Genomic DNA, 27,596 nt, shown 5'->3' with positions numbered 1-27,596 from the left:
TTTTTCAAACATTCACTCACCCAGGTAGCCCAAGGGGTACCATCATGCTTTTTGAGGTTCCTAAACCTCTTAAGATACTGGGAAGGGGTCTTCCCAAACCTAGCTATCAAAGCTAGTTTCACACATTCATAGTCCTTCCTATCCTCCTCCCCCATCTCCATTACCACATCAGTTGCAACAGGGGGAAGCCTAGAGAACAACCAGGTGAGTAAGTCATTTCCTGTGATGTTCTGGAGCCCATGATTATATTCAAACAGAGACAACCAATCCAACACATCCAACTTAGGCTCATACATACCAATCAATTCTTTAGGCATCCGGGGTCTTTTAGGACTGGAACTTCTAGAGGAGCCAGAGAGAGAAACATTCTCAACAGATAATTTCTTCATTTCTAAGTCATACTTGAGCTCCATTTCCCTTAGCCTTAGTTCTTTGTCAGTTTGAGCATTAAGTTTCTTATACTCCAATTCTAGCTTCATTTTCTCCAGTTCAAAGTACTGAGGACTAAATGTGGGACCTGGTAAAGGTCCAGTAGGCACAGCAGGTAGAGCAGGCAGAGGCCTAGGGGGGACAGTTACAACAGCCTCACCCTCCTCTTCTGACTCTTCCTCAGAATCATCAACATTTTGCTCCATGTTAATTTCAACACTGTCATCTACAGTTGCTGGAGTGGTAGGTTCCTCTGAACCATCACCCAGACTTTGGTTAGCTAACAATCTTTCAATCAGCTCCATTTTCTTGCCCTTAGTCAGGAGATCCTTATGTTTACAGAGCACTCTTAAACAATCAGCAGTTTTGGCTGCAAGGGACTCTTGACTATAGCTTTCTATAACTGACATGTTAGAGGTTTTACTTTTTCAGTGCTAAGCTTTGTGGTTAGTTGCACTAAGGTATCTAAAGCACAATAAAATGTATACTCAATACAAATCCCACCGCTGTACACCAGTGTTAGGCAGAAACCTGTGCAGTTCCCTTGGGGAACACTGCAAAAGATTTAAGACTACAGGTAGAGCAGTAAACCCCTTTGGTAGCAGTCTGTACCACCCAGATTTACCTGGTAGCTGTGGCTGAGCAGTCAGACTTCTCTCAAGAAGAGTTAGGCAGTATGCAAAGTATACACAATATGTACCAACATACAATAGCACAAGCAAACACTGACCAGAGCTTGGTTCCAAAAGTATATAGTTATTTATTTAAAATACACATAAGTTAAAAACACTCTAGCAAAATATAGTAAACACTTCAAACACAGTTACAAAGAAAGTAGATTCAATCCTTTCTCCTATCTAGACAATTCTAGGTTAACACCACTTAATTAAAACAGAGGTGAGTGCTTAACGTTAGATGGCACTCTAGTAGTTTCCAAGAAAGGGAGAGAAAAAGCAGAAATGGGTTAAACACACCACTCTAAGGTCCAGAACACTTGCAATAGGCTCAAAGAAGCACAAAGTCACAGGTGAGCAAAAGCCACTAGGCAGGGCCTACTCTTAGAGTAGCCGGAGCGAAAATGTGCCCAAGATCACACTGTTATTAGGGATTCAAAGTCTTGCAAAGAGTTAGACAAGAGTGTAGAGTGGTTTAGAAAGTTTAGCCAGGGTGTCCCAGGCTCTCCCAGGTTCGAAAGCCGGGGGCTAAATCTACCCCGTACAGTCGGTAGCAAGGGAAGCCAGGCGGAACACGGTACCTTAAGCGGAAAGGATCCTCCAGCGGTGGCAGTTGTTCCAGGCAGTGGCAGCAGGGCTCGACGTCGGTCAGGGGAGAAGAAGTTCTCGCTGAAGAGCAGAAGAAGAGGGTCGTTGCACTGCCCGGGAAGAAACCAGCCGCGGAGTCCTCCGGTTAAAGGGTCGTACCGACTTTCGTGGTTGGGGTAAAAGTGGTGGGGTTCCGGTTGCCGGGGTGCTTGGCACTGGCAAGGCGGCCACGAGATACCTCGAGAAGCGAAAAGAAGGCGAAAACTGGTTGTCCCCACCAGTCAAGGGAAGGAGCCACTCCGTTAAGAGTTCTCCTCGGTCGTCGGGAAAAGTGGTGAGACGGTTCAGCAGGGCTCCACCGGGTGGTGTCGTCGAAGCAGGTCGGCTCAGCCCTTCCCTCGTCGGATTCTTGGTCCTGTGGCGACTTCTGAAGTTCCAGTCCCCAAAGCCCTGCTTTTATGCAGCAAACCCCCATTCACCCAGCCTAGCTGTCACTCAAACATGCTAAGTGGTGAGCCGGGCGGCTCACCACTTGGGCCAATCAGGACGGAGTGCGACTTGAGTTACCAAGGTAACTCAGTCCAGGGTGCCTAAATCCCCCTCCACCCCTCCTAAGTACCCCAGACAGAGTGGCACCACTTTGGAGGGCTTCTGTGGAGAAGCCCGCCAAAAGTGGAACAAAGGGCTCCACTTTGGGTCAGAGTTACAGAGGCGAACACCAACGCCATTTTTGAATCAAGTTTTGGCAAAAAGTCCCAACCGGAGTTATAAAAATAAATATATAAACCGGCGGTATGTTTAAGGCTACCGTAAATAAATAATTAAATGTGTTAGCCTAAAACAATGGGAAATCCCATAGGAAAATATTCGCGGTCGAATATAAAACGTAGTTTCCACTGCCACCAGCCAAAACTCGATCAGGGGGGACGGAGACGTGCCCCCTCGACTAACAGACCCTGGGGCAATCGAATTGCCCCAGCCAGTACGTCCACAATATGATGGTTTGTACTGGTTCTGTTCAGGATTCAAGACTAGCAAAGTCTTTGGTGACTTTACATGCCCTGGGAGACAGTAGTCAGTCCCAGGGTATGGAGTCTATGTTGGGGAGTCCCTAGGACACCCCTGGGTCACGGCGCAGAGGGTGCTGTGCAACCCACATCACAAAAATACATGAGGCCCTATGGAGTAAAAGACCCCATAGCCCATTCAACACAAGGTTTGTCCAAGATAACACAGTTCAACATGTCCAAGAGTGAGGGTAAAAGAGTCTCACTCTTGGCAGGAGAAAAAAATAAATCCCAGAAATCCAGCAAAGCTGCTGGGGGACTCACTAGGTAGGGAAATTCAGCCTAAACAGAGAATTCTCCCTAACACTCGTACAATCACCCAAAAAATCCTTCAGGGTGTGTAGGGCCATAAAACAAAAAGGGACCCCAGCACACGGTACTGGAGGATTCATTATGCACTGTTAAAAAGTTAACCGGAAATGGCAGCATAGTCTAAGACTATGGGAAACATAGTTTCCCAGTACTGACAGTCTCAAGGGCTTGTCAGTTTCCCCATAACAAGTGAGCAAAAGCCCAGGGGAGTTCAGTGAGGGAGATTAGATATGCATGTGATGCTTAAAAATGCGGTTGCTGCCCTTGTGGTTGGGGCGTGAGACCTGTTGTCATGGGGGGTAGGTAGGGTGCCTAATAGATGGCCCAGCTAGGTGGTTCAGGAGCTTCAGGCTCGCACAAACACAATGCAGGAGGCTGTACTTTGGGTGTAACCATTTGTTGATGCATACTAAAGCAGCTCTGAAGGTGAAGCAGATGAAGGGGAGAGTTTGAGAAGGAGATGGTGTGCCGGAGACATCTGCAACGGAAGAGCTGTTGGCAGATGTGCAGGTGCATGGAGCATCATTGTGGAAGGAGGGTGATTATTTCTCTGGGGGTGCAGGAGGCAGTTGTGGCAGGGAAGAATGAGATGGTGGTAGCTTTAGTGGTACTGGAGGCATCTAATGAAGAGATGGTCACCGAAAGTGAGGCGGTTGAGTCTGTTAGGCCTGTTGCTGCAAAGAGTGCAGAAGGTGAGTCAAAGGCCTAGTCACCATCAATGTCTATCACAAGGTCCTGGGTGTGGAGCTACCTTTCCCTGCCAGAGGGGGAAGAGTTTGCTGATGCGGATGGAGAAGTCGGTGGTGTGCAGCATCTGCAAGAGATACGCTGGGTAGGTGGGGTAGAATCTGTGTTTCACATTGACATTAAAGTGTCACATAACCGCACCATGTGGTGGTACAAGACCTACATACCATTCATTGATGCCACATCCTCAGTAGTCTTACGTGGTGTGGCTGAGGCATTCAAGAACACCTTGGGAATGTTGACATTCACCACCAAGTAGATTGTGAAAAACCAGCAAACTTCCTAAAACCTTTCAAACATAGACAATGGCAGAGGCACCACCACCAATCAGGACTAGGTTGGCTTCCTAACCACTGTTGGTGAAAAGGTAGGTTGTGCACCCCCATATGGCGGCAGATGGACTGCTCACCTGTTACAGAATGCAGGCATATTTTGCTTGCATTGCCGGTAGCGGTCTGCTTTAGGAGCTAGAGGACCGAGCCATCCAGAATGATCTGGTGAGTCACCTGCATGCCCACTGTCCTGTGAACTAGGTAGGGGGGAAATAGACAGAGCGAGTACTGACATCTCTAGCAGGATAGAGTAGTTTTGATTTTTAAGGCACTTGAGTCTGCTCTTTGTGAGCTATAAAAACATGTTCAGGAGGTGGCTTTGTCTTGTGAGAGGGCCATTAATGTATCTAAGTGTCACTTCTCTGTGGCAGAGCTGTACACGTTGATCTACCCTGTTTGAGAGCCATGAGAAATATAGAAGCAACTCCCCTCTGTGCTAGACGATCAAATATTGGCTGATTTATTCGCCTCTGCAAAAGTACAATGTTCATTTTGCAGGAAGTGGCTCTGTGCATGACTGCTGCAAAAATTGACTTTAGATCACTACTAGCTCTTGTTCACAACCAGTGATAGATCTATCAATGCCACTACCACCACCCAAGACGCACGCACACCTTGGCTGCATGTGACTTGTACCAGGCAACAGGTAGACATACTCTGTCTGTACTTATATCCACTTCTAGTTGGTGCACACGTGTCTTGCCATAGTCTGCCACAAAATTGGTACTTTTTAATAGTAATGAATGTCAGTTGTTCAACACGAGGCAGAGAAACGCTTCTCCTAAAGTCAGACACATTTCCTTGGGCAGCAACATCTTCATTTTTCTACTTTGTTTTAGGTGACTCAGCACCCTTTACCCACAATTCCTTAAGAGGGCAGGCCACGTACTTCTGCGCACGCGCTTCCAGAAAGTCACTGTTAAGCTGGTTCAGCTGTTCAGCGTAACAGCGACGCAACTTCTCATTTCTTTTTGTAGTTTCACCTTATGTTAGCACCATTTCTCTTTGCATCCCATGCAAGATATTTTATATACTTTTGAATCTGACATGCCTGCACCCGTGATTATCATTCGTGCATCTGTGGTGCTCAAGGCCACTCCATCGAGGCCGTCACTGACCACTGCCCTCAAGAGGAAATTAAGCGGTCAATCCGCCGCTGCTCCTGAGAAGAGAATTACTGTGGGCTGTAACGCTCACCTGGTATCCACGGGCACGTCTCAGCCTGTTCTGACCTCTTACGACCTTGAACCATTCCATGGAGTCTACTCGACTGGCCTTGTTTTCTTGGAAAGTGTGCTCTCCGTCCTGCTTTCAGCACAGAGGCGCGTTGATTGATGCGGGCTTGTTGCTGCCTAGTTACTTCACTGGCAAGAGTCCGACAGGTAAGTATAATGAGTCTTTTGAACAGTTCTCTAACTTCGTTCCTTTCCTTCCTTAGATGATGGCCGGCGTCCGGGGATGGGGACGTGCTGCTGAGATGAGTAGCGCTGAAGGTGAGTGAGAGCGCGATGCAACACTTTGGTATTTATATTGAACTGAGTTCTTCTTCTGTGTCTTTTAGGTGCCGCGACGTTTTCAGCGTGGATGTCGGTTATGAAGAAGAAATGCGGTGAGTAAGTGCGGTATGCGGCGCCTCTAGATGTTTCCACGCTAACCTGGAGTGTCTTTTCCCTCTTGCAGATGGATGAGAAGTTCCGGAGACAGAGTTCCCCCATAGCGGCTGGGATTCAGGTAAGCGTTTGAAGCTTGTACAGTCTTTAAAAAATAAGCGAAGATTTGCTGAATGCTTACTAATTCCTTTCTTCTGTTCTTTTCCCTTTCCCTTAGGAAGCGCCGTGTCGGGAGGGGAATGACACCGCCGAAGATGCCCGCAGAACAGAAGGAGCGATGAATGATGGGCAGAAGCGCCGCAAGGTAAGGCTGTTCCTAATGGTGTTCTTGTAGGAGCTGAGCGCAGAAGAAAGATGCAGGCCTACTGGAGACCGATCCGAACACGGTCAGTGTCACACTGCAGGTGCAGAAAACACAAAGCATGTTTCCCAGCCTGGGCGTGGCTTAAATAGTCTCTGGGTATCCCAGGTGTCTCTGGGCTGAACCACACCCAAAAGATTAGACTGCACATGCAGTTCTGGGAACCGAAATATGTGGGGGCATCCATCTTGTCCCCATCAATGCAACTACAAGTCCAATCCCCAATGGTATCCTATGGGAGTGAGTGAGTCTGGTGCCACAAGCTCCAAGTCTGACTCCAAGTGGGTCTTTGGAGGGGATGGATCGGCCCTTGAGGGCCATGTAGGTGATCGTGGCCTGGCACCAGCATGACATCTTGGAGGAATGGGGACATGAGGGGCAGGAATCATGACATGGGCGATATCCGTGAGTTTGCCTGCCTCGCAGTAATTTGGACTTACTTGCTGATCCTAAACCTGTGAGTGTTATACGTATGGACAATGAAACGTGGAAAGTATTTAAGCAGGGAAGGTGAAGTTGCTGGAAGACACCCTCCCTAGTGGGTGGTGCAAGAGACTATGGCATACGAGGAGGCACAGCAGGGTCAAGAGCAGCAGCGCCGTGCATGGTGCGAGACTAGGGGTGACACCGTACCACAGTCTGGAGGTGGCGCCCCGGGCCCCTGCAGCAGGACAGACACTGATCCTCAATGCTCGGCTCTAGCAAGCATGTCGGAATGCTAAGAGTAAACTGCCCCTGTCAATGATGGGGAGGACGGCATTGCCACGACTTATGCATTGCTTTGGGAATGTCCCATATGACATTCCGAAGCGGTTCTTTCGGGAACTGGAGAAGTTGTGTAGAGGGTTCCTGTGGCTGGACGGATGAGATAGGATAGCCCTGACCACACTACAAAGGCTGTACGACCAGGGAGGATTAAGGGTACCGAACTTCGAGCTGTATTTTCTAGCATGCCAACTACAGGATGTGGTGAAATGGATGGCCGATGATCCTACGACAGAGACGGCATTGCTGCAGCCCGCATTACGGCACAGGCACCTGAGAAACCTTCTATGGATCCCCTCCAAGGAGCAACAGGAGATCCCCTACCTAGTGAAACTGGGCATCCCAGTCTTGCACACAGCCTGTGGCGTAGTGGGGATACTGGACCCACTCTCTCGGCAGACACCAATAGTAGCGATCCTGAAGGGCAGGAAGGGTGACAGGGCCATAATAGAATCAAGGTGGGAGATGTATGGAGTGGCCACAGTGGGGGACCTGTGAGATGAGGTAAGGTGGAAAATGTTTGAGGAGTTGCAAGAGGAAGTGGGGATACAAGCGGGACAGTTCTTGTTGTACAACTCAGTTCTGGGAGTGCTACGCAAAAGATGGCCGAATATCACATAGGGGGATATTGGCAACAATGATATTGGGATGTTGCTTACAGTGGCAGAAGGCGGACACACCGTCTCCAGAATTTATGAGACCCATAGGCTGCACCTCACGGGCGGAACTGAAATGCAAGAGTAAATGGGAACGGGAATTGGGGAAGACGTTGGAGGAAAAAGGCTGGGGAGAAATAAAACAATATCACAAGAAGGTATCCAGGAACGCCAGATTACAGCAAATACAAATGTATACAGTACAGAGAGCATACCCCACACCTGCTGTTATCTCCACCTTAAAGGGGCCGGGAGGCAAGAGTGCACCAAATGCAGGGGGGGGAGGGTGGGCTCACGCATATGTTCTGGGGATGCCCAGTAATACATGGGTGCAGATCAAATGGTGGAAAGAATTGGAAAAGTGGTGCACAGCGGAAACAGGGGTGTGGGAGAAGGCACTCGGAGCACAAAATGCAAAAACGGCAATAGACATACAAAGATGGATAGCGCTGACGTTAACCCTGTTCACTAACGTACTGGTGGAGGGGAGTGTGCAGCAAATGGAGGCGGTTGATGCAAGTAACATAACTAGGTGACTAGTTAACATGTAGGCTACGCGGGGGGTGTTATGTAGTAGTAGTAGAAGGAACTTATGGGAATATATGTTCAAGTAAATTATGCATATTAGATTAGAGCTTTTTGCTCTGAGTGGTTGATTATTGCTATGACTTATAAAACTTAATTAAAATAAATCCAAAAATAAAAAATATACGGAGTAAGGAACCCACGAGAAATTTAAAGACACAGACTTATGCAAAATCAGTAGACACTCGGCAGGAGCATAAATCAAGTGTCCCAGAGGGCCAATATAAAGGGATCTGAGACCCAAGTGAACCACAGATGCAAAGCCATAGTAAAAGGGTCAGAGACATGAAAGAAATACAAGGGCAAAGAAAAGATGAACCGAACTGTATAAAATATCCTGTGTCGAACAGTACCTGGCAGGAGAGTATACCCGGTCTGTTCAGTTGGTCATTGTGAGAAACAAGTGTAGAGAACCAGCAAAAGCAGAAGACAGGGGCCTGGGGACCCATATGCAGTTGGGCAAGGCCAACAAAAGCAAAGCAAAACATACAGATCAACAACCCATACAAGAGTAAAGGAGGAAATAGTCAAGTCTAGCAGGATAGTTTACCAGACTTGGCACAACAGAGAACTTCCCCACTCCCACTTTAATACTTGGGAACTATGTTTTGAGACTAATTCTTTGTGTGTCATACCGCAAACTGAAATTTATAAAGGGTCCATGTCCAAACAAAAGAAGCCTCCTTCTGGATCAAGAAGGCGGCACGTTTTCCTTAGTATAGTATAAGGGACGGAAGCAAGTTTGGACACAGGACAGTGGACATTATACTTTTGACGGGCATGCTGACAATCCTTAGTGTTTGGTTTGAGGCAGGGAAGCCCCTCTTAGTAATAGGGCTAGATATGGTGTTTCCTTTTCTTTATTTTTATAATAAATGTCTTTGCCAACCAGAATGCGACCACTGTGCCAGTCTCGTACTCATGCACCCTTACAGGGCTCAAAGTAAGCAGCGTCAGGTTTCTCACCTTAAAAAGGGTACTCCCCTCCCTCGGGTTTGCTACGCTTAGCCCAGTTTCAGGGATTTTAATGCTCCTACTTCTTTACTCCCCAACACAAGCTCAACGATACAATGCCCAGCCACTTCTTGGCTCCATTCAGTTTCTGGGAAATAGAACCCCAGCGCTTCTTTGCCACAATTCAACTTCACAGGGATATAGCGCCCAACTCTCTATTTATAATCCAACCAGGAGGGGCTACTACCTGGTCACCTTCGTCCTGTCCTGCGATACAATGCCCTACTTTCTTAAAAGGAAAATAATGCCCTTATCACCTATGAAGGATATTGGTCTGTGGTGCATCGTCAAAGCCATGTAACTTGAAGTTCAGTTGAACTCACTCTCATTGATACATGAGATCTGTTTGGGATAAAAGCCTATAGCGCCAGGATCAATGTTGGAGATATTGGTCTTCTCCAAATTCTGCTTTCTCAGTGGTATATAGCACCCAGCTGCTTCTTGGCTCAAACTCAGGCTTCAGACTATAGCGCCCAGCCACTAATTGTCTTAGCTCACAGTCTCAGGACTAAAGCAGTAAATCATTACTTGTCTCAGCTCAAAGTCTCAGAGATATAACACCCAGCTGCTTCTTTGCCTTAAGTCCTCCTCACATGGATATAGTGCCGTTCTGGATATTTGTAATTTAGACCAGGAGGTTACTGCCTGGTCCACTGCTTGCTGATTCCGTAGTATATTGGCCCCTGCTGTCTCACTAAGCGATCTCGCCCCCCTCCACCACACTTTCTTGCTCATAAGGGGTAAAGTGCCCTCCCATTGTAAGGGATGCCTCACCACTTCTCTGTTCATAAGGGATGTCTAAGGGATACAGTACCCTTCCCATCATATGGAATAGCATGCCCTTCCCACTAGGAAGGGATATGGTGCCCTTCACAGGTAGGACCAGAGCCTTTGCCAACAGCTCAAGGGGGCCCAACACCTCAAGCCTCTTCTCAGGTGTAGCCACCGCAAGGAGGTCAGGTTATCAGGGATTTCGGAGCTTGCATACTTGGCCCGTTCTCTGTTCAAACTTTTCTTTGTGTAATGTTTATTGTCCTTAATCCGTGTATTGTCCCCAGTGACTGTTCCATTTACTCCCCAACCACAACCTGTTTGAATGTCACTCAAACTCACCCTGTTGCAAGTAGCCCACGGCTTCCTGTCAAATCTAATATCTTATCTATAGTACGTTCTTTGACGATTAAAAGAGCATCGTTTTTTCCTGTATATAAATAAATAAAAATATTTAAAAAAACATTTCAGCACTCCTGGTAGACTTCTGATGTGTTTCTGGCTCCTCTCCTGCTTTCGTCATGTTTTTTACTGCTTTTTTGCCTACTTCTGATTCTTCTCCTGTTGGTTTCTATCCTGCTTGCAATTCTTTCTGCTTGCCTACTTTTGTGTATCGCAAGCCGCCTTTTGTAGGCTGTACCTTTTCTCCCACTTTCTCATTGAGGTAGTAGTTTGTGATGGGACTTTTCATAGACTACCTTTTTTGATTGGCATCTTTGACCCGCCCCCAGCCTCCTTTGCCTTCCTGGTCCAAATAGCTCCAAGCTGAGAGAAAGTGCAGCCTTCGTGTTAGCATATGGCAGAGGTCTTGCCTCCTCAGTGGCTCTGCACTGGCCCACCTCTGTGTTCAGTCTCTGCTCCCTGTAGGTGGATGGCTTCTGCAGGAGCTAACATGCTACTGTGTTGCCACTTTTCCCATCCTCAAGGCAAGCTATTGTAGGCTCTGCAGCACCCATCCTGTACCACCTTCGGGTACTTCCCAGCTCTGGTGAGTGTGCCCTGATACCCTGATAGTTCATTCTTTACTTGGCTGCACAGTTTCCTCCATGCAGCTGGGGAAACTGCATATAATCTGCTCTCATATTTGAGGCATATGCGTATTATTGCCATGGTTGCTTGTGTAGGTTCAGGGGAAAAGGAAATAAGTTATATGATTTTGATGAAGGGAAATGATAATTGATAAGTGGTGTAAAGTTTTGCTGGGTGTCAATATAACTCTCAGATGTTTGCAGTGTTGGATGGGACAGGTGAACATTTTATAATTCTGGTTGCCGGTGGAGATGGTAGGAGGAAGTTTTTGCTGTCACTGATCAGGCACTACACTTCAAGTTTTAGGTTCAGATAGGTCAGTGTCCTCCATTAAGTTACTTCAGAAAGGCTTCAACTGGGTTTGTTGGAGATAGATGGGGTGGATCTGGTGAATTGAATGTTACGTCGGGTGGCCCCCCTCCACTTAAGTAGGCCTAGATCTTAGCATCATCCAAGGTGGCAATTAGGGCAGAGTCTGTTCTTCTACCTCGTTGGTTGATCTGGTCAAGCATCTGGTTTGATTCTAATTTAGGTGCTGAAAGCAGGCCTCCCCTTTCAAGAAATTTGAAAGTCTGCATCCATTTGTAATTGCCGAATAAATAACTATTCAGACCTGCTGGTTCGAAGGAGGGCTTTCTTCAGGAATGTCTTTGTTGGGAATTTTAATTTAGGCTGGCAGATGTTTAGTACACAGCCAACAGTGACTGCAACTGGGGCAGGAGAGAGAATTTCTTTGAAAAGAGTAAGTGGGCATTAGTTTGCAGGGGGGTTATTGGATAGTGAAATGGAGGGCACAGGAAGCTATGTAGGATTGGGTTAAGCAGTTAGTTGTATGGTAGCAAAGGGAGCAGCAGTTGGTGTATGAGAAAATTAGTAGCATAGTTAGTAGGTTCCCCTGCACTTCCACACTCCCCCCTTCCCCTTCTCGTACTTGCAGATCGTTAATCTTGTCCTCCATCTTTTTTCCCTCCCTTGTCTTATTGCGCCTAGAAACACTTGGGTACAGGCGCTTTATAAATGACGTATCATAATATAGATTAACTCAGTTGACACAGGTGAATCCAAGTTAGAGGTCAAATAATTAAAATGGCAAAATGGCCAGAGAGCGAGAAAGTGTGCTTGGGAAAAGGTTATTGTTCTACTATGTTACTATGCACTTGTACTACATCACATCTACACTGCAGTAGTTTCAAAGCACCAATCCTTGTCCGTGGCTTATTGAGTACCCTCCTGAGTAAACTAGACCTTAGTCTGCTTGGACGAAAAAGGTAAAAGTCACATAAGGGGGTGCGATGGTGAGCAGAGAATAGGAGTTTGCAGACGCAGGGTGGGAGTCAAGCAGGTGATTGAAAACACTTTGTTAGTGTGTATGTCTATTAGTCTGCTATATATAGACTCACTTCTAGAGAGGTATGACACATGTGTTGGGTTCATATATGCATTGGCATTTCCAAGGTAGTTTTGGGAGAACTGTGGGTTATAGATAGAATAGGGATGAGTGCATGAGGTGCTCAAGTGCGTGCTCAGGTAATCCTGGCAGATATGTAGCCTTGGATTACCTGCTTTGTCTGTTTATGGTACTACATGCAAGTTGCTGAATAGTAATTCTGGGACTGATAAAGCCAACTAGAAGGTGGCCTAGTCCAGGTTTAGAATGTGTAAGAAATTGAATGTTGAAAGTAGCACAAGTCAGGAGAGTGGATTAGGCAGAGTTAATAAAATAAAGTGGAATTATCCCTGCCCTCTAGAGATAAAAGTAAAGGATGTTCATGTGTTTCATGTTCTTCTCAGTTGACTTATGAGGTAATACCTTAATGCAGAGGACTGAGTGTCGGAGGGATTTTGAAAAGGGTGTGCGCGCTCCAACTTGCAATCTGCTATTGATCGAAGGGTGGGATATGGCTATATGACAGTGAAAGTTAGGGCTGAGGGTAACTAATTAGAACCATGTTCCTTATTTACATTTTTATCAAGGTTGTTATATACCTGTAAGCATACAATACTCTTCCAGGGCTAGATCGATTTCATCAGACGTCAATGGAAGATCCAGCAGTGTCCTCTCCTCTTCTCCTAGCCTGGGCAACAGGACATAGTTTATGTATTCTTGAAGTTCTTGGCCCACCGTGTCAGCGTTCGTGTATAGTGTGGAATAGAATTGTTTAAATACTTAATTGATTGCTTCTGGGGATGTCTGTACTGATCCTGGGGAGTCACAGATGCTGGTTATTTGTCTTGCTCCCTGTTCAGTTTTGATAAGGGTCGCCATTAATTTGCTGGACTTGTTTCCCTCTCTGTATCTCCTTGCCCGCATAGGTTGTATTATGTGGTACAATTCTCTATCGGCCAGGCATTTGTATTTGTCCATTTGAGCCTGTATTTTCTTCAGGTGTTTTCTCCCTTCATTACTGGGTTGTTGGGTCTCGAGGTCTCGTAGTTCGCGTTCGGTCTGGGACAGTTCCTTCCTTATGTCTCTTAGTATGCCATAGGATGTCCCCATCAGTTGGCCTCTCAGTCAAACTTTAAACGATTCCTATACCATCTTCAGGGTCTGCACCGAACCTTCATTTCACGTGAAGAAATCTTCTATCTCGGTCCGGAGGGGTTCTATTACTGATTTGTCTTTCAGCCGGTCTGGGGGCATGCGCCAGTTTCGGGTTGTGCGTGTTGAACTCTTCGGCATCAGCTGCAGGAGGACCGGGGAGCGGTCTGACAGTGTACGCGGAAGTATAGCACACTGCTCTACCGCAGCGATCAGTTGAGGGGATCATAGCCAGTAATCGATCCTTGTGCTGGTTCCATGTGCCCCGGAGTAGAATGTGTATTCCCTTAGTTGGGGATGTAATTCACGCCATGTATCCACCAGGGGTAGTTTGGTCACTGCCTGCCTCACTGTCATCGCTGCTTTGGTGTGTTGTCTGCAGTTCCCTGTTGAACGGTCCAGGCCTAGGTCCAGTATTAAATTGAGGTCTCCTCCCCAGATCACTGACTCAGAGCCCACTGGTGACATCTGTTCTATGATCCGCAGGAAGAACCCTGGGTTGTCCAGATTCGGGCCATATGTATTTACCAGGATAATGTCTTTGTTATACAGTTGCCCCATATGATCACATATCGACCCTCTTCATCTGCTATGGATTTGAGCATTTGAAAGTTTTGACTTTGTGCACCAGCGTGAGTACATCTCTTGCCATCGAGGAGTAGTTTGTGGCACCTTTCACAGGTCCCCAGTTTCTTGCAAATGTATCAGTGATTTTTTTTTGTGGCGTGTGTTTCTTGCAGGAGGAGGATGTCCACCTTGTGTCGATTCGTATAGGCCATTATTTTCCTTGCCTTTATCGGGTTTGCCAGACCCCTTATGTTCCAGGTGAGTAACTTAACTCCTTGTCCCTTTATTGCCATTGCCTTCGATGACATAGGCTTGCCATAGTTTGCGTTTCATGGAGTGTGGTGTCTTGTTCCTTGTGTTTCTCCCGTCAGTGTTTTTGTTGTTGCCATACCTTCTTTGGTAAACTTCGTTACCCTTGTCAGTGTATTCCATCCTGCTTCTTGAAATGTGAAGCGGATTGTCGCTTCCAACTTGCGGGCAACAGGCCTGTAACTCCCCTTCCCCCCTCCCTCACTATCCCCCCCAACTGGATAGTGTAGATCCCGTTTGAAACTTCAACGTTTGCAACAACTGTCGGGCGGCTCTGTTACAGGTAGTCTGACCTTCTCACTCTCCCCATCAGACTGGTCCGATGGCCGCTGCTCCATCATTGTATGGATCCAGATGGCTTGTCTTCAAGTGTTTGAATTGGGTTGTGAGTTTTTGTCCTTCTGTGGTTGCGGTATATTGTGTTCGATATACTTCATGGCCTCTTCTGGGGATTCGAAGAACTGTGCCCTACCTCTGTGCTGGAGGCACAGCTTGGCGGGGAATAGCATTGTGTATGGAATGGATTGTGCCCTGAGTGCTTTCTTGACCTGATCCAAGGTGTGGCGTGCAGCCTGCACACCATTGGAGAAGTCAGGGTATATATGTATCCTGTTGGAGTCGAATAGTAGAGTGCCCTTCTCCCTAGAGAGGCGAAGGATCATGTCCCTGTCCCGGTAATTAAGAAGACAGGCGATGACTGTGCGCAGTGGTGCCCCCGGTTTAGGAGGGGCCAGTAGGGATCTGTGGACTCTCTCGACTAAGAATTGTTGTGAAAACTGTGCCTCCGGGAAAACGATGTGGAGCACTTCCTCTAGGCTAGCCCCAACGCTCTTATATTATTGCGGCGAGACCTCGATTCAAGGTCGTCGCACTTCGTTTGTACCTTGGCCAGGTTATTTTTGATGGATTCAATGTCTTTGCCATGGTTAGTCACGACATCTTCTACCGTGCTGATCCGATTCTCCGCCTCAGCCATGCTCGTGTTCACCCGGTGTAGGTCCGCTTAAATAGATGCCATTGTGGTCCCCATGTCGTCCAGTTTGGAATTCACTGCCGCAAAGCCAGCTTGAAGAGCTGTCATATATGGGTCTGTTGCCTCATCTATCAGGCTTTTTGGAGCGTTGATTGGCTGGCCTGTGGCATCACTCCGCTCCTACCCTCCTGGGCACTATTTGTATATGCTTCCATGGGCCTTTTTTGTTTGCTTTGCTGCCTCTTGGCATATTTTATGCTGTAGTTATGCGATGGCTGGACCGCAAGGCCCAGGGTGGAAAGTGTTAAATAAATTTCAGGAGTTTGTTGGCAGACTTGTGGGGTCATTTTGGTGTGGGTAGTGTTCTGCCCTTTCAGTGCTTCCTGGTATTAGTTTTGGGGAGTGGTAGCTGGCCTCTAGTATTGTGAGGTGTGCACTGCAGTGTCTGTTGTCAACTCAGGGGCACAAGCCGGTGGGCACAGAGCCCGGCTATCCACTGAGGTCGGGCCTATGCAACACTCTGTGGCTGGGCAGGTGGGCTCTGTCTAGCGGTTTTCTATACTTATGGCCAGGCACGGTGGCAGTTGAGAGTTAGTTGTGGCCCCAGTTGCAAGTATTTGGTGCAGGGCTGCACCTCCGTCTTCCGAGTGTTGCGCTTATCTCGTGGCTTGAGCGTGGATTTGGGGGGGGGGGCTCATCCTCTACCCTGCAAGCCGGCCGCTCGCACACAGCGCACACGGCGGCCGCCGTGGAGGGGACCCCGCTCAGCACTCCGCTCTCCGCCTGATGTAGGTCCCCGATGCTGTATTGGGTTCTGGTGGATGTCACGGGGGAGGGGCCCCCCCTCGGCCCAGCAGGCCGGGCTGCTCGCACTCCTGGGGTGAGGAGGCCCCTCCAACTCACTGTTTGCTGCCAAGCTGCCGCACCCAACGCCAGGCTGTGGAATGGATGATGGTAGATGGGGGGGAGGGGCGCACCCCCATCCCAGCAGGCCGACACACCTGACCGGTGCGTATACTGCAACCGCCGGGGGAAGCCCTACTCCACCTCCGATCGCCGAAAGATTCCGGTCCCTGCTGGCAGCCCGAGGGCAGATGGTAGCGAGGAGCGGGCCGGACCCGCAGGCACGCACGGCCGCCGGTGAGGAGGAGCCTGCTCCGCTCGGTGTTTGCTGCAAGACACCGGTCCTCCTCTCCCGCGGGAGGCTTCTGTAGTCACAGCGTGGTTTTTTTCTGCCTAGTGCCCGCTATCGGTCTTGGGGACACTCGGAGGCTCCTCCGGCGCACTAGCAGGCGTCCGTTAGTACACACACCGCCTCACCGCAGACAGGTCCTGAAGGGGGAGGGGAATGCAACGAGACCGCGTCCTGCTTCAGGGGACCCGCGCGTATCGTGCGACGGTATTTCTTCGCGATTAATTGTAGTTGGATGGCCCAAGTTAGGTCAGTAGGTGCTCCAGGGGCCCCGCTACACAATCCGTTGTTTTTTAATTGCTATTCACCTCTGGATTCGCAGGATACTAGTTCGGATTTATCTTTGACGGCGCAGCTACACTATCAGGCAGCCATTACCATCGGCGTCCAACAGCACCCCACCACCCCCCTCTGGTAGTTATGTTAATTGGCTTTTATACTGCACACATCACCATAGAATTGTGAATGAAGTCTAAAATGTAGATCCTATGCTTGGAGTTATATTACTCTGCTGGAGAGAGTAAACCTGTGAGATTATTATATAATATATGAAGCATTTTCGAGGGGCAATAGATCCTTAATAACACATAGTCTTTGGCTGCTGATGAGCTCAAGATGTGCTCCAGCTTCCCATTTCAATTATGGTGGTTTTTTTTTTTTATCCATGATTACCCTTTGAATTATTCCATTGCGCATACTGCTGCATAATCATTTGAGACTGCCAAGTCGGGAGGCCAGATGTACCTGGTCTAGAAAAAAACTGTAAATGGTGAATGTAGTTCCAGAATAAAAGGGAAGGACGGGTGGCTGTGGCTCTGTGGACACGTTCTAAGATAGGTTTCAAGCCTGACTATCAGAAAGATAGGTTGGTTGCATGGTTGGCTGAAGCTACCAGATTGGAGTAATGGATGTTATGGCCTCTTGGTAGAGGCAAAACTGTCAATAGTATGTCAACTAATCGGAACCCACACACTTGGGCACGCCCATTTTACTGCATTTGGTGAAACCTGACGTTTTGCTGTATCTTTTACAGCATTTTGTTTGAGGGGGGGGGGGGGCGAGTTAGAGTAGGTTTATCAATTGATTTTCAGCCTATTTGGCGAAAGCGTTTCCAAAGCGGGACAGAGGGACATGGAGGGGCCTGCCCCCCTAAAAGAAACACTGCAAACAATTTAGCAAAATGACCCAGTTGATCCAAATAATCTGTGTAGTTCAGATGCACTTGGATGGAAGAGTAATGACCAAGCTAATGTGCATTTTACACTGCTATCCTCTAGTTGCACGGACCATATTTTCTAACTACCTCCAGAATACTCACTGTAACCAGAGTGATTAATGTTTTCTTACCAGAAATTAATCAAGTATATATTTATTATTTGTAATGAAGCTAAATAGCCATTTAGAAAATCTGTGTATTTGTTCCATATTTAGATGTTTATGAAAATGGTTATCTCTAGTTACTCATTTAATTGTGCTTTAGTCATAGGTTTGTGTGTCAGTTTATACACCATTTGTTTAAAAGTGTTTGTGCTACTTATGCTTCAGCCGTACATTTTCATTTGCCTGCTTGACTTCATTTTTTTTCCCTTCTTTCCAACCTTGTTTCTGTAGTCTTTAACCGGTGTGTTAGCATCAGCCACAAAAGAGATTGAACTAATATCAGAGGAGATGAGGGTTTTGAAATCAGAGAATGAACATCTGACAGAGGAGGGCCTTGCTTTAAAATTAGAAAAAGGTGCAATGTTGTCAAAACATTTAGAGTTGGAATCCAGGATTACTTTCTTGCTCCAAGAACAGCAGCAGCTGATGTCTCTCAATGAGGAACTCTGTTCACAAAATGAGAACATTCTCAAACAGAAGGAGGACTCAGAGAATGAAAAACAACAAGTCAGGGGTGAAAACGAAATCTTGGTTGTAGAGAAAGAAAACCTGCTTCTTGAAATAGAAGGTACAAAACAAGAGCTTTTGAAGGTATCTTGGGAGAATGAAGATCTACAGACTACTATGAAAACCATTAGTGCAAACTTGGAAGAAATCCGAGACGGCAACAATACTTTGTTTGCAGAATGTGCAAAGTACCAGAAAGAGAACCAGGAACTACTTGTTTATCAGGCAAAGCTTACTAATGAAAAAACTCTCCTTGCTAAAGAAAAAGAACAAATTATTCAAATGCTTACCTGTTCCTCTGAACAGTTAGCAAATGACCACAGCAATCTTGTCAAAGAAATGGCTGCTCTTACAGAAGAGAAAAAATGTATCCTCGAAAAGCACCTCGAGCTTGATGGGGAAGCCGCAGTACTCCGGCGTGAAAGGGATGAGCTCTTGCAAAGATATAGAGACCTGGAGAAAGAAATGCTTCAGAAACAAGGAGACATAAAGGATGAGCTGGTAAAATCTGAAAATGAAAAGCAAGTATTAAATATAAAAAATGTTGCCTTGCAATCAGAGTTTGATACTATTAGGAAGCAACTTGATCAGGCTAATAAGAACAATACTGAACTCCAAAACTCCAAAGAGAGTCTTTCACAGCTTCTAGAAGAAATTAAAGCAAGCCGAACTCTAACTGATCTTGAACGAGTTCAGTTGATGGAAGAGAAAGAGATGCTTCTGACATCCGAGCGAAAGCTCATGTTTGAGAAAGGGAATCTTCTATCTGAAAACAAAATCATTACTGAAAGACTTCAAGCATCTTTTGAAGAGGCAGGCCATGCCCAGAAGATGTTAAACGATGAGATAAAGTCTCTAAAGGAGCTGAAGTGTTTAGCGAGTCAAAAGCTGTCAGAACTAGAAGAACAGTGTGAAGTGGTTTTCAAAGAGAAGATGTATTTTGAGAACAAGTGTTCTGAGCTCGCATTTGAGAATAATTCTTTAATAAATGAAATAAATGACCTCAAAACAGAACACCAACAGGAAATCTCAATAAATGCAGTCTTGGCTCAGGAAAAGGAGCTACTTCTCAAGAATATTGAAGATGTAACTAATAAGCTTCAAGAGACCGCTAAAGAACATGACAAATTGATTTCTTCCAAGAGCAGTCTCTCAGTTCTGTTAGGAGATATTCAAAATGCCAAAGCGTCTTTGGAGCTAGAACATAGTACTTTGTTACATGAGAAGGAAACTTTGATTGGCGATTATATAAAATGCTGTTCCGAAAAGGACCTACTGACAAAAGACCTTGCCGATTTACAAGAAGAGTATCAAAAATTAAATGAGCATTTTAAAATCTTACAGCAAGATTTAGTCAAACAATTAGAAACTGTCAAAAGTGAACATGAGTGTCTTTTGTTGAAATACACTGACCTTCAAAACGTGTTAGACCTCACATTGAATGAAAAGGAGCAACTAACAGCAAAAAACAAAGAACTGATAGAACAAGCAAAACAGCTTACAGAGCAAAAGAAAGAACTAATATCTGAGCAACAAGCTTTATATTTGGAAAAAGAAAAATGGCAATGTGAGCTAGGTAAGAAAATCAAGGAGCATGAATGTCTACTAACTGAAAATGGCATACTAACATCCACTATTGAAAAAATCACATTGGAGAACGTTTCACTGTTGCAAATAAAAGCTGATCTCCATAAGTCTCAAGAATCCCTTTCCAAAAATGTAGAGGAACTTCGTATCAGCCATGAGGTGGCTGATCAAGAGCGACTTGTTTTAATCAAAGAAAAGGGAGATCTTATTGCTGTTGAGGAGGATTTAATTCGTGCAAACAAAGAAATTTCAGCTGAAAAAGCAGAGCTTCTGGAAAGCCGTGATAAGCTGTTAGTGGAAGTAAGCCTTGTAACTAGAAACCGAAATGAAATCTCAGCAGACTTGTTGGAGTTGCAGAATGATCACCAGAGATTGCTCAACGAAAAGGAAGAACTTCTTTTGAACTTGAAAGAACTTGAGGCTCTTCAGAACTCTACATTAGCCAAAAGGAATGAGGTATTGATCATGTTACATGAATCAAGATAAGATAAGTTACTAACACAGAGCACTAACCTCCGACTATTTGGTGTCTGCACTTACAATTGCACAATCAGCAGTTCACTGGGTTTTTAATTCTAAACTACCAGGTTATTTGTTGGAATGAATCTGAACGACACTAACAACGTTGCTGTTAACTCTTGATTTTGGTTTTGTTTCTTTCATGCATTGTTGAATACATAATATGTATATACAAAGGGAGACAATTTGCTTGTGAATTAATTTGAAGGAATGCACTTTGCAGAGACATGTTCTTAAGTAAAAGGTATAGTGTTCAGCTGGGGAAAATAGAATTAGTTTCCTCTATTATACATTTCACAGATCATACACTCCCTACCTCCTCACATCCTCATGAAATATATTGTCAAATAAAAGAAGTTGAACTTTTATTACTGGGTTAGCATGCTAAAGCATGCTGTGCCTTGTTCTACCAAAGGTACCATTATTTTACCAAAGGTACCATTTATTTGAGTCCTAGTGGAAAAGAGATAGAACAAAGCGGTACACAGACATATAACTGATGTCCATTGATCTTTTCCCAAAACTATAAACAGATGTAGTACCTTAAATGAAGCTGCATGCACGAAGTTACATAATGAGGGTTTTACCTGAGATACCTTGTAGCACTGCCTTTGTCAACTAACCCATTTTTGGAGGGGAACATGTCTGAAATTAATCATCTTAGAAACATGGCTTTTGCCTTTAATGCAATGTGTCTTTCAAGCTGAGAATCTGTCAGAGCTGGGAAGAAATTTCCAAACCCTTGCCATCATTCTTGAGGTATAGACTTGGAGGGTTTTTGCAGATTTGAGTTACAGCAAACATTATGAAATTCCATCAAAGGGAGGAGGACAAAGACTCAGCAGGTGCAGACCTGTGCACCAATATTTGCATTTTCCTTAACAGAAACTTGGATCATATCAAAATTAAATCTAAACTATAAAAACATATAGGTACGAATTAAAAATGTAGACATCAAGTCCACAGGTTCCATTTTTGACAGACCATGAAAGAAAAGACTGCACATTATAGGTGGGATGAACAAACACACCAAACGTTCAATATAAATAGTGATTTAGGTTCGCAAATCATTAAACGAGTTCCTCATTTCTTCATACTTATCGTGCAGATGCTTCATAAAATAAGACACTTGCTACTCTGCTTGCAGAGAATTCAGGCCTTCATTCCAGTTTTAATATGAATGTTTCCTATTTGATTTTCACAGCTTCAAAATCTAGTCTTTCGTCTCCCATCAATGCTCCATAACACTGCATTACAAGGGTTTTTTGTAAAACGGATTGAATGCAGTAAACATCCCAAAACCAGAACAAGCCGTTCCTTTGTGATGTTAAAATAAGTGATCAATTCTATACCTGTCAGGATTATCATAGTACAACTTACTTTGCCTCAAACTTCTCATGATCATAAAAAGGTTGTTTAGATCCTGTAATCAGGTGTTCGTTGGTCTCTCTAAAGAGACTGCCATTAGAAGTACCTTGAGTTCCTGCATGCATGAGTAGGAGTAAGGACAGTAAAGTGCATTGACTTCACAAGCTAGTGCCAGGGCTTATTTACTCCTTAAGATGTGAAGGAGGCATACTTTACAACTGTCATTTACAAACACAGACAAAGTGGACCATGGTTATTGATATTGGATAACCGTACCCGTCTTGAACCCAAATCACAAAACCACTTTATAAAAGTACTCCTTTCATGAATTTGGAGCCAGTTCCTTTGAAACTCCATAGATTCTCAATGCGTTTGCTACTAGTATAGAATGACATTAAGAAGGTTTTTTTATTCAGCCACATTAGCTGTATAAAGAATCACTGTGTTGTGTTGCACATCTCCTACAAATGTAGATTTGTGTGTGTGATCTCAAACATATGATGGATGGATATCACTGACCATAATGAATTAGCATACTGAACAAGCGTTCAATATGCTAATTTCTCTTGGCTCTCATCATTTCTATATGATGGTAGTTGTGTGATTTCTAGTTGTGCCCCCCACTTGAAAATCATATTGGCTGCTATCTAGTGAACAGTTTTAAAGTTGTTACTAACAGCTAGCATCTATTCAAACGTTTTGTCATATTTAAGAACTTTTCTTCAGAGAAGAAGCATTCTCTGGGGGAAAACCTTTTAAGAGAAGTTCAAATCTGGAATGCCCAGGTTCAAATGAAAGCCATCCAGGGCATACATTGTATGCAGAATGCTAACATGAGATACTAAGGTTTCCTCTCATCATACTGTTTCTACAGGACATTTAGGAACCCTAATCCCTTCTCCCGAAGTCCTCAATGGTGTGGGATAAATAGTGACGTATGCACTTAGAAGCACTTCAAGCTTCGGTCTTTGTGAGTTGCAGCATTGATGACAGACGAGATGTTCCACTTCATTTATGGAAGCCAAGTCATTCTCAAAATCCGTTTCTTGGAGAAAAAGGCTGCAGTGAAGGCATTTCTGAGCCTAAAACTGTAAAGTGTAGGAGGGTGTGCATCTGGACATTGTCCAAATAGCGAGGTACTACTGTCTTGATGATTTACTCTTGAGGCAATGCGTGGTTCGGACAATCTGTGTATCGCCATATTGAGTGTTAGTTCTGAGACTTTGGTTTCGGTTCTATAGAATAGAAGAAGTTACTACTTCTGTGAGAAAGAAGATTTTTCATTTTGTCCACAGGCCAAGATTCCGGGATCAGATTCTTTGTTCCTTCCTCTGATATTGCAGAGATCTACTCTAAGTTGAAGGGTAGTGCTCTGGTGCCATGGTGTAGAGATCATGCATAGCGAGTACTATCCAACTGTGTATTCTTGCGTGAATAATTTAGTTGGTGAGAAACATCTTCACCTTTTTGCACGTTTACAATTAATGGTGCCAACAAATGTTGCCATTCCATTTTAATTTTCAAACAATGCAGTGTATGCATCAAAAGTAAATTAATTGGAAACCAATTGTACCCTTTAACACATAAAACATTTATATATTTGACAACAGAAGTGTCAAGATCATCCTAGTTCATCCTTTAGAGGAGAACTTAGCATTACTATGTTGGGAACACACAAAGGATTTGCGGTAACAGCTGGAAGAATTTGCAATACAAAAATAACCTGCTGAACATGCACTTTTTATTAAAAGCATTGTTTCAGAGCAAACTCTATGGGGCATCTGTTTTCTGAAGGTCTTCTGGAGCATGTACTGTGCACTGATTTCTTTTATATTAACTGTAATTTATCTATTTGCCACTTGTTTAGGTGGATTTTCACTGTATATAATGGTGTATTCCCTAATCAGAATGTACTTTCAAATTGCCTTTGTCACAAATTGCATGCTTGTTTTAAAAACCTCGTTCTAAAATGTTTCTTTTCCAGATTGTTCTAGCACATTACCTTTTTTTTTTATAATGGTGCCCATTAAGTTTAGAAACTTGCTTTTATGTAAATAACGAAGGTACAAAATGGAACCCATACGCATCGTTACTCGTCCTGTTTTCGTACTCTTGTGTAATTGAAAGGAACATTTTTCATTCCATGTGATAGCATGTATAAGCAGTTTTGACATCAGTAACCAAGTATATGTTACCTTCATTGAATTGGCTGCAACTGTGTCATTTATCTAGCGTAAAGTAGTCTGCGTCATGTAAGCATAGTTCTTGGAATGCATCCTTTTGTAGGATGGTATTGTGCAAGCAGTTATTAACTGTTCCAGGTTAAGAAGCAAGCATACAACTTGATGTGGCCTTCCTAGTAGACAGACCAAATCTATTGGGCAGATTCTTTCTGCAGAAAATGCAGATTTCATTTGAGCACAGACTTTCAAAATAGTTGTCTCTAAAGTTCCACTCTACGTTTTTTTGCATGTCAGTCATTTTAAGTATGATAACTAAGAGCCCAAGGTCGCATGGTATTGTAATATTTGTAGTGAGACCAAAAAAGCTTTAGTGTGCCAATTTGTGCTGTGTTTGGCATACTTGAAGAATGTGTTCTATATCACTTGTCTGCTTCATGGGCATGTTGATTATAAAACAAGAGGTTGTATCAAACTACTCGAAAACTAAAGCAGTGGACGGTTGAATTTGGGACTGCTATAGTATTGCATGATTATGGTTTTATAGACACCAAGGCATGGGTTAATTGTCCTTTTGATAGTGCATTTCCTGTGTGTTAACGTCCAAACCTACCTACTGGGGAAAGAACTACTGCAAATGCACATTTAGTGTTAACTTATGGTGTAATGTCCCAGGAACAAAAATGTATTGTTGACTCCTACAAAAAGCCGAGTGCTTGTTTTGTTATGTTGGCTATATTCTTATACTGTGTTTTATGTTTAGGCTGGTAAAACAGCAGAAGAAGCAATGAAATTGTCGGAATTAGTTACCAGAGAGAAAGAAAACCTTCTCAAAGAAAAATCGGAGGCTCTGAATTCGTTAGAGCTTTCAAGAACGTTAAACCAGAAACTGCAAACCGATGTGAGTACTGTACACGCATTTGTTTTCTTTTTTTAATATTGTCACCTTTTGTGTAGATTTACATCACAGCTATCTGAAGGGAAAACCCACCCGCACTGCATAACAACCCCCTTTACTTCCAAAAAATAGGCAAATGCTCCCAACAGAAAAATGGGGATTAAAAATACTCCCAACTAAACTAGGAAACAGACATATAGGAGCATGACCCCCTACCCACTCCCAACCCCCCACTCCCCCCCACACCCAGTTCTATGTATGTGATCAGATCAGTGGTATCCAAAGCAATGCCACTGGGGCTAACTATTGCTGCTAACTTAATAGGAATAAAACACAACTTTTAACTTGTTTTAATCACTTGGTTCAAAGTAGTATGGGTTAAAATATATATATTTTTCTGAGGCTTGTGGAATCTGCTTAGATCACATGCTGTGCATAGGCCGACATCTAGTGGAAGCTGCGGAGTATTACAGTTTGTTTTTCGAAAGTCGAAAAAGGGCGTCGACACAGGGCGTGCCAGTAATACTATCCCTAGTGTGACGTCCACTGTACCCATGATCCCTCACGCGTCTAGGATCCCCAGATTGTTTTTTTCCGCCATTCTGGTCGGAAGCACTTCATCGGAGTTCCCTGGCTTTGCCATATTTACACTTAAAACTAATTCTAATTTGCCCCATTTTCTCACCCCTCGTCGACCAGCATCTCAACGCCGAACCGGGGAGGAGATCAACGTCGAAACCTGACGGATTGGGCCTTGAGGCTCCGCCTCGGCTCGGGCCTGGGCCGCTGGCCTCGGCCCTACAGTAGGGAGAGTGGGGGGTGGTACACTTCCACACTCGGTTAGAAACACCTTCTTACCTACACACACTTGCCCGCTGCCCACAGGCGCGTATGCAGGGTACGCCCTTTCAGTTTTGCCCCAAGTGTAATAAAAAATACCCTTGGGTAGATAAGCACGCTACGTGCAACCTTTGCCTGCCCAGAGACCACCCCGAGGCGGGTTGCAGGGCCTGTAGCAGGTTTAAGACAAAAACTCTTAAGGACCGCTCCACCAAGCGTTGGGCCCACCACGCCAAGCTAGCAGCTATGGAGGCGGAGGGTACCTTCAGCGACGGCAGCGACGCCGGACTTTCGGACGGCGAGGGCACCAAGGCGTCGAAAGACAGCCTAACGCACGTCCCCGGCCTCGGAAGGTCGTCCGTCCCGGCGACTATGGGGAAGTCCCCCGGCCGACAAGAGCGTTACACATACACACACTAAACACAAAAAACCCACCCGAGATTCGACGTCGTCGAAACCTCGGAAAGAGGCACAAAAGGAGCGGTCCGAAAGGACGTCCTCTGGGCGGTCCCGGTCGAGGTCGCCGCACGACGTCAGGCAAGCCTCCACACTTGCACAGAGTGCCTCGCCCATTAACATCACGGAAGATCACTCGTCCGGAGACGAACATGACTTCCATCCCCAGCCCACACCCCAGGGAAAGGGTACATCTCTTGGGAGTGAGGAGGGCCCAGTTTCGAAGCCTAGTTCGAAACACAAGGATTCCACATCCGATCCTCGACGCCAGGCGTCGAAAGATAGGGGAAAGGGTAAACACACTTCCACCCACGGGGAAGGGGGTAAGCAACAAAGGAAACAACCCTTGCAATCCCCCACAACAATAGAACTGACTTCCCCGTCCAAGTCTTCTCAGGGACAGTCCTTAGAGAGTTCCAGCAGGGTCACCCCAAGCTCTAAACTCTGGTCATGCGAGGACATTGACAGAGTAATGTCAAGGATGTCCTCCTTAGCAAATTTCTTCGAAAGACACCCTGACCAACTACTAGCTTTAAACCCTCCGGAATCTTCTCCCTCAGGTTCAAGGGACCCTATCCCTTCAAATAAAAGGCCCCGGGTCGAAACACCAGTAAAGGCTTCAGAACCCTTCGAGGTCCAACCCTATTCTTGCCTTTTCCCTACAGGCCAAGGAGACTCTTCCCTTATAGAGGGCCAGGATTTTGAGACACCAGAAGATCTCGCAGTGTCAGACTATTACGGGGAGGACGAAGACGAGGATGAGCCAGAAAATAGCCCAGATATTTTCAGAATGGACTCACCAGTCGAAAGGGAAGCCCCAGTGTCTGATTCCCCAATAGATAATCAGCCCCTCCTAAATGAACTGCTCTCTCGGGCAGCTAACCACTTCCACATAGACACACAAGGTGTCCAAGAAGAGAGGGACTTCGCGGAGGAACTAATAGGGGAAAGGAAGACAGTAGCCCAGACCATTCCCATCCTGAAATCTATTCAACGCAGAATAGCACCATCCCTTGTCAACCCAAACTTGACAAGACCTGTAAACCCGAGAGTAGAGAAGCTGTTTAAAGCAGCCCAGTCGGACCCTCTATATATTAGAGGCCAACTTAAGCCAGACTCTCTAGTCGTAACTAACACCCGCAAGAGAGCTGGAACCCCATTATCTTCCTCGGAGGCTCCCCCCGACAAGGAAAGTAAAAAACTCTATGGTTTTGGTAGAAAAGTAGCTTCCACGGCAGCCTACCAAACCAGAATCGCGAATTCCACCACACTATTGGCCAGCTACAACTGCCATCAGTGGGAAGAAGTGGCAGCACTAATAGATTCCGCTCCCGAACCCCT

General features: G+C 45.4%; 1 protein-coding gene across 16 annotated transcripts in view; it reads left to right on the top strand.

Moving 5' to 3' along the window:
* CLIP1 (CAP-Gly domain containing linker protein 1) overlaps nucleotides 1-27,596 on the top strand; it is a 1,286,645-nt gene that overhangs the window by 914,417 nt on the left and 344,632 nt on the right. For 12 of the 16 annotated variants that reach the window (XM_069619609.1, XM_069619610.1, XM_069619607.1 and 9 more), the window contains 2 exons: nucleotides 18,132-20,450; nucleotides 24,825-24,962. In XM_069619609.1, coding sequence (XP_069475710.1) covers nucleotides 18,132-20,450; nucleotides 24,825-24,962 — 2,457 coding nt within the window. The remainder of the gene's footprint in view (nucleotides 1-18,131; nucleotides 20,451-24,824; nucleotides 24,963-27,596) is intronic. The other 4 variants (XM_069619614.1, XM_069619616.1, XM_069619615.1 and 1 more) reach the window with 1 other exon arrangement.

Source organism: Ambystoma mexicanum, chromosome 10, assembly GCF_040938575.1.
Source record: "Ambystoma mexicanum isolate Mex_15411 chromosome 10, UKY_AmexF1_1, whole genome shotgun sequence".
NCBI lineage: Eukaryota > Metazoa > Chordata > Amphibia > Caudata > Ambystomatidae > Ambystoma > Ambystoma mexicanum.
The sequence above is the reverse complement of the archived record's forward strand: the minus strand, read 5'-3'. Positions and strand labels throughout refer to the sequence as shown.